Genomic DNA, 15,335 nt, shown 5'->3' with positions numbered 1-15,335 from the left:
GCTGCCTTTACCAGACACACTTGTATTTATGAACCCTTTCACAAAAAAATATCGCATTTTTTCTCATTGAATAAGGTTGGTAATGTCAGATCTAACTAGGGCTGTCCCCGACTATGAATTTTCATAGTCGAATCAGAATTTTCGAATCTTTCTATAGTCGACCGATAGTCGAATCATCTAGTCCTATGTGTGTGTGTGAATGGGTTGGGAGGGGCACGACACTATAGTCAGCAGGAGGGTAAAACAGTTTTTATTTTATTTTACACACTGCACACAGCAACAACTTTTAATAAAGCGACCAAAACTGCCTGCCAACTGACAGACGAACTTATTTAGGTTTAAATAAAAACACAGAACACGTCTTTTAGTTCTAAAAACGTGAGGCGCACAGCACTGCCTTTTTTGCTAAGCAACGACCGAAACAGCTGTCCTGTCAGTCAAATCAAAGGATTATAGCGCGAACGCTCTAAAATCTTAGTTTTTTGCTGTTAAGTAAACTGTCATATTAGCAGAAACTCTAAATAATACAGCTCCTGGTTACCCACGATAGACACCAAAGGTTTCTCCTCCATTTCTTGCAGTCTCCGGACTTTTTAAGCAACGGTTAACTTTCGCCATCACAACAGAAGGCCCGCCTCTCCATTCATTCGATTGGACAATGGAAAAGAACGCGAATGACGTTGGGAGTTTTTCCGCTCAGAGTTGATTATTTTTTTTTTTTTTCAACTTTAGGCGCTCAGAGCGCTCCTGCAAAAACGTGAGGCGCGGGGGTCGCATAAACAGAGCGCAGAACGCTCACTGCCAACAGAAAACCATTCAAAAGAGGTGCCTCCAATTGCAAAAACGCGTTCGGTGTGATCGCCGCCAAATCCCTGCCGTCGAGATGGTCCGCATCTCATCATGGATCAGGGCAAGTGAAAATTAAATCTGTCACAGGGGTGGTTAGATTTATTCACAAACACGTCAAAAATATTTATTGAACGCTTCTTTCTTTTCACTTTTGTTTTTACTGCATTATCATAATGAAAGGCTGTATATAACTTAATATAACCGTACAAAACCAGTAGTTCTGTGAGCAATTAGACATTAAGCACCCCCATATTGCCAAAATGGTATGATGCTCGTTTCACCCGCGAAGATTCGACTGTGAGATCAGTGGTCGAATCAGGCTCCGCATATCGATGCATCGAATCTTCGACTATTCGGGGACAGCCCTAGATCTAACTTGCGATTTTATCACATTAACCCATTTTAATTTTGAGTGTCATTTGTAAAATCAGTGTTTACACTACTGCGTGATTTTCAGCTGAAACGTGACTAATGATTTGAAGGATGAAAATCCGCTGCAGTTTAGTTTATTTTCGAATAATATAGATCTATTTTTCTCAAGGGCTTGAAACTTTTCTCTATAATGATCGATGTTGACCTAACGCCACCTAGTGGACAAATCTCTCAATTAGTTTGTCCCATTTTGTCTTGCAAAATCGAGCTATCATCTAGTGAAGCACCCCAGTTGGTCACTAAATCTAAGCAGTGTTTTAGATGAAATTTAACTTTATTTAAAACAATAATAATAATAAAAACAATACCATGGATTTTACGACACAGCTACAATGATGGAGTCTGTTTGGATTTGTCAGTATCTATTCTAGAATCTATTCTTTCTTCTGTTAGTGAGAAATAATTATTAGCCCTGTATGGTATAATGATTTCCCTTCACACATAGTGGTAAAAAAAAAATAATATGCAGATTTTTACTATTTTTTTATTATATCAGTAAGAAGAAAAAAAACTTTTTACTACATTATTATAATCTAGAATTGTGTTTTCTCTTAAATATAACTAAAAATAATTATCTATTATTTTAAATAGATGCTTGAAAATGATTTAGTTGAAAATCTCCATTAGAAACTTAAAAGTAATCAAAAAGTAATCAGATGTAATTGTCACAACTCAGGCAGGAACAGACAAACAACGACGTAGTAAAAAACAAACATTTAATAAATCCAATGGGAACAGGCAGACACAGGAACATGGAGTGGTAACATCAGGATAACATCAAAGACCGACAAGAATACAGGGGAAAGCACACACCTTATATACACAGACTGATTACACATTCAGGTGGAGACAATGAAGGAGGAACCAAACACACACTGAGCTGCGGGGGAGAATGGGAGAAACCAACATGAAAGTCCGGGGATGTGACATTACCTCCCCCTCCCGGAAGGCGTGTCCTCACGCCGACAAACGGGAAACAGCAAACAGTCTCAGGAGGGGGTTTCGGCGGAGGACGGACTCCCTGGAGGAGGGCAAGAGATGGAGTCCAGAATGGTGACGGAACAGTCCATGGAGGTGATGACGGAGGGAGGAGCCAAGGAGGTGACAGGAGGGGGCTGGAGCAGGAGGAGCCAGGTGGGACCCAGGCCGGGCTCTGGCGACCAAGGCGGAGATGGAGATCCGGAGGTCCGCGGCGGAGCTGGAGCGACAGAGGGCCGAGGCTGTGCCCGCGGGAGGGAGGAGGTCCACCGAGCCGGTGGGACGGAGCGACGAGGCACAGCCGGAGGAGTAGAGTCCAGAGGCGAAGGTGGGGCGACGACTGACCAGGGCGGAGCCGGAGGGACGATGGAGCCCGGTGGAGCTGGTGGACCGACGGGCGACGGCGGAGACGAGGGAGCAGAGAGCCGGGGTGGAGCTGCAGGGTCGGAGGGCCGAGGCGGAGTCCAAGACTCTGAGGCTGGAGGCGATGGTGAGGGATCCTCCAGCCATGACACCGATGGAGACTGGCAGACCCGCGGCGAACCCACCGCACAGATGGTGGGCTGAGGGTGAGCAAGGGGACTGACAGATGACAGCGGGGATTCATGAAGGTTGGGCGGAACCAGCGGTGACTCTGGATGGCTGGGCGGAACCAGCGGAGATTCAGGCTTAGGCAGAAGAGGGAGGGTGGGTGGGAAATCCAGGCAGATGGGTATTTCCGTGAAACAGTCAATTAAGTCCCCAGAGTTGTGCTCTTGCTCACCCCCAGTGGCGGTGCAGTGGACGGGGCTCTCTACAGCACTCTCTTGCTCCATGAAGCACTCCACTGTCGCTGATGTAGTAGCCGGCTCTCGCACCTGGTCGGAAGTTTTGACCCCATCGGCGCTCCATAACTCTGTCGCTCCGGGCTCGGGCTTCCCGTCTACGATGGGCTCATAATCCGCAGGTCGGGGTGGCTGGCTGGGTTCTGGGTCCGGAGTGGCACTGACGAGATAGTCCTGGGAACAGGCGGGAAACGAAGGTCTGTTTCTCGCCAGTGTCCATTCCACAAACGCGGCGAAGTCCGCTCGAGGGCCGTCTTCGGACGACGGCGCTCTGCATGATGCGTTTAGACTCGCGTCATAGAACGCACAGAGCGCGTCGTCCGGGTAGCTGGTGGTGTTAGCTACTAGCTGGAACATTACGGTAAATCCCTCGAGCGGCAAATCCCCCTGCTTCAGCCGGAGGAGGATGAATTCAGGTCGAAGGTGATGCATGGAAGAAACACAACGGAAACAAAAAGACTGGAGAAAACGAACGGAAAACAAAACGGAGGTGAACACACAAAAAAAAACTGTATCGGTCGGTCTTTCTGTCACAACTCAGGCAGGAACAGACGAACAACGACGTAGTAAAAAACAAACATTTAATAAATCCAATGGGAACAGGCAGACACAGGAACATGGAGTGGTAACATCAGGATAACATCAAAGACCGACAAGAATACAGGGGAAAGCACACACCTTATATACACAGACTGATTACACATTCAGGTGGAGACAATGAAGGAGGAACCAAACACACACTGAGCTGCGGGGGAGAATGGGAGAAACCAACATGAAAGTCCGGGGATGTGACAGTAATCAGTTACTTTGCTTTTCTAAAGTAATTGAAAAGGTACACTACTTATTACATTTTTAATAGGGTAATTTGTAATCTGTAATCTATTACATTTCCAAAGTAACCTCCCCAACACAGGACTTAAGCTATACATTACCATACGCCTTATTCAGCCCGCCGCCACTTTGAATCGAAAACGAGGCTATGAGGGATAGCAGTCCAGCAGCGCCCACTGTGGTGTATTGTTGCGTACCGGGGATGTAGATCCTATAACCGTAAAATAATAGGTCATTTCACATTTTTCCACAGGACAAAGAGCATCAGAAAACGTGGATTGTTCGACAGGACATATGACCTAACTTTCAGGTAACAATTTTGCATTTATTTTAGAAAATGACTGTGGAAAGACTGCTAATTTCTAATGTGAGCATGTTTATCTTCCTTTAAACGCTTATACAGAGTTTTTCAAATGATGTTATATAGATTAAAATGCGTAATGGTTTGTGTTAAGAGCCTGCAGCTAGGTCATAAGCATCTTCCTGACCTTTATTATGAAATTACGATAAACATGACGTTTTCCTTGTCTTAAGCAAAACAGAAACAAAAAATAATGTTCTGAATATCATTTTGCGATTTTAAAAGGGGTTGACCTCAAACACTACACGGCAAACTAATACATAAATGTTATCTTTTGATCGCTTTGCAAAAAAAAAAAAACTTTCTACCCACTGTTTTTTGTATGACTTAACATGTTGTCTGAAAGAGGCTTACGATCTAACTGCAGGCTCTTAACACAAACTATTAAGCATGTTAGTTTTTTTTTTTTTTTTTTGAAAAATATTTTTATTGCAATTTCAAAAACACAGAACACACAACACTGCTCAGACATGGCGAAGAATAAAGAGTGGGAATATCGAAATGTGGGTACAAAAGCAAGACAAGGCAGTATCCTGATGACTATGAAACAGAGCATATAAGCGTAACAAGGCCAGAAGGTATTTGTTAGAAAGTGATCACTTAAAACAAAGTTATGAAAACAGGCTAGGCTGATTTGGGAAAACCACGAAGCAAGGAGGATGACAGCGTGGGACCAATATGCTGCAAGTAAGGGTTCCAGACCCTATAGAAGGCATCTATTTTGGAGTGAAGCATACATGTAATATATTCACTAGGAATGCAGTCCATAACGATATTGTGCCATGATTTTTTTGTTGGAGCAACATTCTTGATCCAGACGAGCAGAATGTTCTTTCTTGCAGCAAAAGTTAGTATATTGAAAAGTCTCCTGTGTTTTCTGTCAGTGATCTGTTCATCTGGGAGACCAAGCACCAGGCACATAGGGTCCATCCGTATCGCGACACCAAAGATGGCAGACAGTTCATTGACAATACTAGACCAGTACATTTGTAATTTCACACATGACCAGAGGCAGTGAAAGTAATCACCAGTCTCGGAGTTGCAAGCATGTTAGTTTTTAAAACATCATTTAAAAATAATATCATTTTCATTTACGATCGCAAGGTTTTCTTTTCGTGAGGTCTTTGAGTCCAGGTAAACACAGACGGAGCTGAACCCTCCTTAAGCTCTGCGTAAACGTTTAAAGGAGAACTCCGGTGTGATTTTGACCTAAAGTGTATTGAATCATGATACCGAGTGTAAACGTACCTTGCATATCTCATCTCGTCTTGTCCACTGCTGTCCGAAATCTGGGGTCAGTTAGCCGATGCTCACAACAGCTTGTCAATGAAAGTCAATCGGGCATCGTAGGAGCCATGTAAATAAATCACTGTTTTACGCCATTTACGAGGCACAAAGTAGCTCCACACTTCATTGGTAGACTTCCAAGGGCCCTGACATTTAAAACGAGACATTGAGAACTTAGAAAAAGCACCGGTAGTTTATTTACAAGTAGATTTATACAGACAGTAACCGCAAGAAGTTTAGCGGCCGCCGCCATCTTAAATGTAGTCACGATAAGTCGAGTGTCGAGCACCAAGGAAACTACAACCTGATACGTTGATAAGCTGATAAATTCCTTGGTGCTCGACACTCGACTTATCGTGACTACATTTAAGATGGCGGCGGGCGCTAAACTTCTTGCGGTTACTGCATCGGCTAACTGACCCCAGATTTCGGACAGCAGTGGACAAGACGAGATGAGATATGCAAGGTACGTTTACACTCGGTATCATGATTCAATACACTTTAGGTCAAAATCACACCGGAGTTCTCCTTTAAAGGAAGATATACAAGCTCACATTATAAATTAGCAATTAGCCAACCGGCTAGTTTCCACAGTCATTTTCTTAAATAAATGCAATATTGTTACCTGAAAGTTAGCTCCTATGTCCCGTCGAACTGTAATAATACACATTTTCTGAAGTTCTTTGTCCTCTGGAAATAAGTGAAATTATATTTTCTCTTTATTTTTATGACTAAATAATCTACATCCCGGTACGCAACAGTACGCCACAGTGGGCGCTGCTGGACTGCTATCCCTCACAGCCTCGTTTTCAATTCAAAATGGCGGCTGGCTGAATAAGGCCAATTGGTTCCCCCAGAGGTTTTCTACGGTGGCCGAGAGAGCTCAACGCGCTGCAACTTAAGAAAAAACATGCAAACAGAAAAAACGACAACAAATAAAAATAAAAAAAACATCTTCATCAGTTTGACAACACAGGCGCTGCAAATCCTCGCAACACAAACACAAATACGGAAACGCGCTGCAAACACAGGAACGCGCTGCAAATAGCACAGAGCACAACGAAAATGTTTCAGGGGGACCTCAAAAAGTGACGAACCCATCTGGGACCTGATTATTAGAGCAAAGGTGTTGTCGGTGAACTAAAATGAATGAATGAATGATGCATTTATATAGCGCTTTCATTGCGTATTGCTGTACACCCAAAGCGCTTTACAATCATATGGGGGTTCTCTCTTCAACCATCAAAAACATTAAAAGGTGATAAAGATGAGCTAACATCTCTGCTCTGACCAACAGCCACTGAACAAATAATCAGCTCCCAGATGGGTTTGTCACTTTTTGAGGTCCCCCTGAAACATTTTCGTTGTGCTCTGTGCTATTTGCAGCAGGTTCGTGTGTTTGCAGCGCTTTTTTGTGTTTGCAGCACGTTCGTGTGTTTGCAGCATGTTCCTGAGTTTGCAGCGCGTTTCCGTATTTATGTTTGCGTTGCGAGGATTTGCAGCGCCTGTGTTGTCAAACTGATGAAGATGATTTTCATTAATCTGTTGTTGTTTTTTTCTGTTTGCATGTGTTTTCTTAAGTCGCAGCGCGTTGAGCTCTCTCGGCCACCGTAGTTTTCTCATTGACTACACCTCTAGCTTCAAGAACTCAAACTTGCAATGATGTGAGTTCATCAGCCAGACAAAACATGCTCTAGTTTCAACTGCTCCAGATACATTGCTATGACTGCTTACATGCCCTGAAAGTTAACTTTTTCTCTTCTTCTTTTTTTTTTTTTTTTTTTTTACTTACTGAAATATTCCCCTGAGTGCAAACATAAACATACACTGGAGAGGTTGCCAAATCTGTTTCGCCAATATGTTATTATGTCAGTTTTAACTGAGAGTGTTCTTGTTTCTGTTTAAAGGTCCACTGAAGTGCCTTGAAACACGCAGCGTTATTCTGTGTGGTGACGTACTTTTAACTGAAACAAAAACATATCGCCTAGCCCCGCCCACTTATTTTGAATAGCCAATAGTGTTCCATTTATATCTGCTCGGGCCAGAGCCATTGAGCTCGGTAAAGCCGCATTTGTAAGCTTATGACAGCCACAGACTAATAAATCACCCCACAGATTCAATATGAAACTCTTGCTAAAACAAAATAGTGATCATAATCATGCTGAGGCTGTGTAGTTTAATATGCCGATCGCACATATGATCTGCTCGTGTATTGCGTCTCTGTGTAGGGGGCGGGACACTACGGACTCTAGAGAGCATTTGATTGGACAGAATGTTTGATGAGAAACTGAAGTGCACGGTGATATCATCAAAATCGCTGATTCATATTGGCGGAAGTGACGAGACTGTACGTTTTGAATGCCCATATCTTGTAAACGCGAATTTTGGAGTTGTTTTGAAGCACACTAGCTAGATAATATAGATAATCTCAAGGCTAATATATTCATACTAAAAGCCAAAAAACTTTAATTTTGATTTCAGGGGGACTTTAAGGGTACTTTTCACTGCATGAGAAAATGGATGTGTGGTCTGAAAGTGTTAGTGGTGTGAGAGTTGGTCACATGATCACACAGTCAACTCTAAAACCTCTGGACTTGAGAGCACTGAAACCACCAGGCAAGAGCACTGAGATGATTCCCATTACCCCATGCATAGATATCAGAGGTGGATCAGCCACCTTAGCATCCATTGCACTGAAATGGGATCCGTGAGCAAGCATAAGACCAGTAGATAAACAAGCTCCAGAAGCTTCTGTTGTATGCCTTTGATCTAATGACACCACTGTGAAGATGACTGATAGCACATCATCTGCAGATGAAGTGTCATAGCCACATACTAGATATAAGCATCACACATTCGTCAGTGTGTAAAAAAATAACCAGTGCTGGTTTCATCCTGATCATTTGTAGTGCACCGTTCATGAGTGTAGGTGAAACAGGTAAGAGCTACTTTTATTATCTTTCTTCAGATTCATTATCACATATCTTGTGCGTGTGTGTGGTGTCGCGGAGATTGGGCTAGATGTCATGCAGGGATTTTGCATGTCTCTCTTAGTTAACACACCTGAATCAGATAACCAGCTCTTTAGAAGTGAGGTCCGTGCAGGAACTGCGATCCGATTGACATGGTCCCTGCAAAGTGTTCATTGCTCCCGGCTCCCTGCTACCTAAGCGGGGGAAATCTGTTTACTATACTTTGAAACATTCATTCACATATTTGCGCTATGCCACCACACATGTAGCGTCTTCACACACAGATAAAACTTACTAGAGAAGTGTGACATAAGTGCATCTGTAAATAAATGTAAATGTAAATAAATTTTAAATTTACGTCTCGCACGCTTTAATGACCTTCAAATGGAACACATACGCTCGCTTCGAACTAATGAATAATGGCGGAATATCCTGTGATGTCCACTTCGAAGGGCAGTAACGTTGGAATAGAACAAACGTCGGAAGCGATGCGTGAAACACACAAAATGTGCAGAGCGGTGGGTCGTGAAGACTGGAATTGGGAGCCGCTGAACTGGAGTTGACTAGAGTCAACTTTTCTTGGTCACCAGTCTAACCAAGGTCCTTCTCCATCAATTGCTCAGTTTATCCAGCTGGGAAATGTCCTAGTTGTTCAAAATTTGGAGGCTTAATGCTTCTGTGATCCTTTAATGCAGCACTTTTTTTTTTCTTTTTTTTTTAGAACTCTTCCCCAGATGAGTGACACGATCTTCTTTCTGGGCTCTACAGACTTTTCTGTAGTCGTTTTGACCTCAGGGCTTGGTTTTTGCTCTGACTTCAGCTTCTAGGCCTTTTGTTGAGAGGTGTGTGCCTTTCCAAATCATGCTAACTCAAACTAATTTGCCACAAGTTAACTCCACTCAAAGCGTAGTAACATCTGATACGAATGCTTCTGAGCTACATTTTAAGTGTCCCAGACTATGTGAATAAATATGCAGTGGAATCATCAGTTTTTGTTTATTCTTCATTTTGTCTGCTTCTTTTTGGAGTGGTTGCATGCACTGGCATGTTTTGCATGTTAGTCTAAAAGAACAATTGCAATTGTTGATGCAGACCAAAGAATCGAGAAAATATGTGTTTTTATCTTCTGTATTAGCAGAGAAATGCTGACATTTTATTCTCTCTCAGTCTTTATTTTACTACCATTCTCAACTTTGCTGATTTGCACTGGCCAGGAAGAGGATGAAGAGGTTTTGCATGCTTAATATAGCTTAACCACAGAGTGTTTCTAAAGAATTCATACCAAGACTTACTAAACCTCAACAAACATTAGCATCTAGACTGACAGTGATGTTTATATTGTCCTATAACAATAACAATCCAAGACAACTTTCAAATGATCTTCAAAGAAGTTAAACTATCATGAATAAAACTGATTCATGACTGCTGAAATAAGCCACTGCTCTCTTATTGCAGGTGATGCTATGCTGATGTCAGTCAGAATGGCTCCTCCTTTTCCTCTGATCTTCCTGCTCATGATTCAGAGTGAGTCACTGCAACACTTCAGAAACACTAAAGAGTTTTTTACTCCAATTCTCTTCATGCTGTTATTTTGTTGACTATATGAATTCTGTGTTTCAGGGGTTTCTAGTGATGATTGGGGTGTGAGTTACAGTCATTCACACATCTGTGCACTAAAGGACTCATCAGTGATAATGAGCTGCACTTATACATACCCTACTGGACATCAGATTGTGAATGTGTTCTGGACCAAAAACCCTGTAGAGGGTGTAGAGTTTCCAGATCTGTCTAAGGACCCTGAATACAGGCTTCAGTATATGGGAGATAAACAGCAGAACTGCACCATCAGACTGAGTCATGTGACACAGAAGGATTCACACAAGTATTATTTCAGATTCACTACTAATGTAACAGAAGGAAGATGGATTGGTAGACCAGGAGTGAGTCTTACTGTCACAGGTGACTTTCATGAAGTTTATTCTTCTGTGCATTATGTTGAACAATAGTCAGTGTACGTGTAACAGACTCTGAAGGGTTGGAGTCCATGTGCAGCTTTATCAGGGTAATCACCCTGGTGAAAAAAAACAGCTGGTTACCGGGCTGGTTTTAGAGGGATCTTGGCCATTTTTCCAGCCTGGTCAGGCTGGTCAGGCTGAAAAACCACCAGCTAAAACCAGCCTGACCAGCCTGGCCAGGCTGGGAGACCAGCTTAAACCAGCTACTTCCAGCTTAAATCAGCTTAAACCAGCTAATACCAGCCAACCAAGCCTAGGCTGGTCTTAGCTGTTTTTTTCAGCAGGGCAAACAGGTGTGGGTCAAACAACAGCTTAAAACAATGAAGGTAAAGCATAAACCGTAACTGTAGAGCTGGCAGAACATGGAGTGAATTCAAAATGTAGCAGAAGGTCAGATAGGCAGGCAGCAGACAATCAGCAGAGAAAAAAACAGCCCTGGAAGTAATTGTCAAAAAGTTGGAGGACAAGGCGAGGTAGAGTTCAAACACAGTGAAGTTCATTTAGAAAACCATAAAGTCAAGGGGAAGCGGGAATGGAAACATATACAATCTTATCTGATCAGCGTTTCAACTCTTTCCAACACAGCGAGTAGATCCACGAGGATTGATAGAGACAGCTTCACTCCAGTTTGGGACCTTGATAACTGCCACAGAGTGAGGGGTGATTGTGCCTTATAAGTGCTGTAGGAAAGTAAACCCAGGTGTGAGTGATTAAGGATGAGGAGCAGGTGTGAAACATGAGTAATTCTGGGAATTGTAGTGTTCTAGGGCAGACAGTTGACTGAACATGGGTGACAGTGCCTGATGAGACAGGTGACTGTGACAGTAATAGAATGGCAAACAGGGAAATAGCGCTCAGAAATGTTAGCAACGGCAAAACAACTCACTCATGAAGTGATAATGGGAAGCTGACTTAAATAGTATAGGGTTATAGGAAATGGAGTCAGAAAACAGATTAGTACTCAGGAGATAGCTTCCGCTGGTTTTTGACAGTATGACAGCAGCACTAGATATAATGTGTGTGTTGTGTTCAGATCTTCAGGTGGAGTCTCCTGAGAGAGTGACAGAGGGAGATTCAGTCCGTCTGACATGTAAAAGCAGCTGCACTCTGACTGACAGAGCAACATTCATCTGGTACAGAAACTCACAGCCATTAACTGAGAGAAGAGACACAAACAATCAACTCCTGCTGCAGTCAGTCAGAAGAGAGGATGCAGGCAGATATAGCTGTGCTCTACATGGACACACTTACATCTCTCCTGCTGTTCATCTCAATGTCACGTGTGAGTACAGATTCATTAGTTCTTAAAAAAATACTTGTGACTGTGTTTGAACAAGATGATTTAAGGATTTAAACTGTGTCCATTTCAGATGCACCTAAAAGCGTTTCAGTGTCCATCAGTCCATCTGGTGAAATAGTGGAGGGAGATTCAGTGACTCTGATCTGCAGCAGTGATTCAAACCCACCTGCAGAAATCGACTGGTTTAAAGGACAAACATCTGTAGGATCTGGAAGAATCTACAGCATCTCAAAGATCAGCTCTGATCACAGTGGAGAATACAAGTGCAAGTCCAGAAATAAACATGGAGAGAAATACTCTCATATTGTATCTTTGAACGTCATGTGTGAGTTAATGATAGTTCAGTAACTGTGATATAAAATCCATTAAACACCTTTCAGATTTAATATGATTGTTAATTATATAAATATTTTGGTTTGTTTGTCTGTTTTAGACCCACCAAAGAATGTCTCAGTGTTCATAACTGGATCTGCTGAAATAGTGGAAGGTGGTTCAGTGACTCTGATCTGCAGCAGTGATTCAAACCCACCTGCTCTGAACTTCAGCTGGTTTAAGGAGGATGAATCCTCAGCTGTTGGATCTGGACAGAGTTTCAGTGCACTACAGAGTGGACGCTTCTACTGTGAGGCTCACAATCAGCATGGATCTCAGAGATCAGACGCTGTTACTGTCACTATTAAAGGTAGAGCAGATCATTTACTAAATTACTTTTTTTCTAAAGTGAAACATTAATCTCTTTTGATGTTTTACACTTTTCTCTGTTGTAGGACAGCTGGTGATATTGTACATATCCATTGGAGTGTTTTGTGGAGCTGCAGTTATCATCACAATGTTGCTGATTTGGTAAGACTTATTTAGTATTTGATTTCAGGTACTTAACCTAATTTGTAGCATTCATTAAAGTGAAGAAAATAGTTGTTAGCGTACAAGGTTTCCCAATGAAATATTATCCCATCAAAGAAAAGCATTTGAGTCCAATGTTCTAATACAACATAGCAATTCTATACTCTTTTATCTAAAACATTTGTTGCTTTTAAGGAGAAGGATGGTGAAAAAGAGAAAAGACGAACTTGAAACTCAGGTGAGCAAAATGAGTTTAATTGTCAGTAGTCTCATCAGTAAATTAACCTGAAATGCTTAAATGACACACAGGGTCTTATTAAACAAAATAAATAAATTTAAAAATTGTTTCTTATATACATTGTGTAATTTGTTGAAGCCAAATTCATGAACCCATTGAGGGCTGGATTCAAAATCACACCAAAAATCAAAGTAAAATATAGTTGCAAGCAGCGATTAAGAAGCCAGGCATAACTGAGGCAAAATGAGGAGCAAGCATGGCGAGAAAGCATCAGACCTTCCGCAACAATGAGTAATTAAAGTCATTTTAAGATGGTTTTAGTCAAAATGGCTGAAAAATCAAATATAATCACTAGTAATATGATTTACTGGTTTATTACTTTTGACCAGTAGGTGGCACTGTTAACAAACTGATGTGATGTGGTCAGTGTGAGATGGCAAGGGCTTGTCAATTTATCAAAGCTTTGCAGAGATAAAGCTTCAGATGCAGTTTGGCATCATGCCGTTAAATTGATTGATACTGTAAATAGAAACTGTTTCATCTATAAACACAAAATCCATAACTTTTTGGCGGCATGGTCCGAATATGAAGACAAGTTGAAATTGGTGAAAATAAAATGATTATTTTCATAATTGGTGATATTTCATTTTATTTATTTATTTATTTTTTATTTTTTGGGTTCCTTCATGGCATGATGATATACCAATGTGTTCATAAATTGCATTATACAACACAATTCTAAATATCCGAAACCCAAAACGGCTGACACGGGTAAACTGGATAATGAGTCACAATCACTTCTGCTTTCTACAGTAACTGGACAGACTGACATCCCTGAAGTTTCACTGACCTGGTTTTAAACTGTGATGATTAAGTGTTTCCTTAACTGTAGTAAAACACTGAATGTCTGAATGCATTTGTGATGTGTCTATAAAATTTTAATTTTTTATTATTATTATTTAATCTTTACTTATGTCTCTGTTTCTTCAAAGTCAAAGATGAATTATTCCAGACCTGAGGATGACAGATATAATGTATCTGATATTGGGACGACAGACCCTTTGTATGAGAATGTAATGGCAATTTTTCATTATAGTTAGTCCATTGGTGTGGATGCTAATTTGGTTATTGTTACAGATATCATTATAGTTATTACCGTTGTTCAATTTTTGATTCCGTTTTCTCTCTATTTTTATTTATTTATTTATTTTTATGGAAAAGATGGACAGATCTCATGATGACAGACTTAATGACTATGATTCTGATTCGACTGAACCTGTGTATGGGAATGTAACGGTAAGTGTTTTCACTCTTGATATCAAATGTCTACTGACTATGGTGCACAGCATACAATTCACTATTTAAGATCAAGTAATTCAAGTCACCGACCAGAATTTGAAGTGTATTATTTAATACTGTATTAATTTACTTTCTTTCTTTCAGTGTGACAGGCCTTAGTGTTGGACACATGGCAAAACATTCTACAGCATTTTTCTTTGGGTGGAGCCCTAAATGATTGACAGTAGTGTCTTGATTTACAGAAATGAATTTAGTAATGGTTTTATACAAAGCGACTTACAAACAATGATCATCACAACTGCTATTGTCCAAAGAGCCAACAACTGCTTTAAACAATGCCTAGTCTAATGTGTTACTGAAGTGATCTGAGAATTATTATTATTTAGGTACTGATGGAATTATATCATGAAGTGAAATAAAAGTGTACAACAATTGAAGTGTGTGTTAGAGTTGCTGTATTAAGCCAGAAACATATCATATTAATTAGTATGAAAACAATCTTCAAGGGTCTCATCTCAGTTGTGGTATTGATTATATTATCAATAATTAAAATATTAATATTAAAAACCAACAGACTGATGAAAATGCAGGACATTTTCTCAATATGCGACGTGCAGGACAAGCAGTGAAATTTCTGTGCGCTACAACGCAAAGCGGGGCGGGTGGTAACTCTAATTGCAGCTTGTGCCCTGGGAACACACTCTCCTTAAATCACTTCGGTAAATGTCCCACGCTACGCCAGGGCATCTTCTCTAAAATCCATAAGAGTAGTAAGTGCACATGCATCTGAGGCACTTTTCTGAAATCCACATGTGTGGTAAGTTCCCACCAAGCTTTGGGTTCTTTCTTCAAATCCTTTACGGTATGGGTCACGCTTTTCACCTCGTTCCCATTTTTGGAGTTGGCTTAAAACCCCAGTCCCCTGGGTTCAACTCTCCTAGATATCACTGCTGATATCTACCTCCAGGACAGGTCCACTGCCCTCATACTGTATGAGAGTCAGTTCCTGAGGGAACGAGACCCTATGTTTTCAGTAGCTCCTTGATCTATGAATCTAAGTTTCTCTGTTACTTCCCCCGAAGGAATCTCCTGATTCCAAGCCTTGA

The 15,335-nt window shown here is 41.3% G+C and overlaps 1 protein-coding gene across 1 annotated transcript; it reads left to right on the top strand.

The window, feature by feature from the left end:
* Positions 1 to 9,997: 9,997 nt before the first annotated feature.
* LOC141336781 (B-cell receptor CD22-like) lies at positions 9,998 to 15,335 on the top strand. The gene is made up of 8 exons (XM_073842508.1): positions 9,998 to 10,058; positions 10,155 to 10,493; positions 11,583 to 11,831; positions 11,920 to 12,174; positions 12,283 to 12,531; positions 12,617 to 12,692; positions 12,888 to 12,930; positions 15,312 to 15,335. The coding sequence occupies exons 1-8, from the start codon at positions 9,998 to 10,000 to the stop codon at positions 15,333 to 15,335; spliced, it is 1,296 nt and encodes a 431-aa protein (XP_073698609.1).

This window comes from Garra rufa, chromosome 6 (genome assembly GCF_049309525.1).
Source record: "Garra rufa chromosome 6, GarRuf1.0, whole genome shotgun sequence".
Lineage (NCBI taxonomy): Eukaryota > Metazoa > Chordata > Actinopteri > Cypriniformes > Cyprinidae > Garra > Garra rufa.
This window is presented reverse-complemented; position numbering and strand designations above follow the sequence as displayed.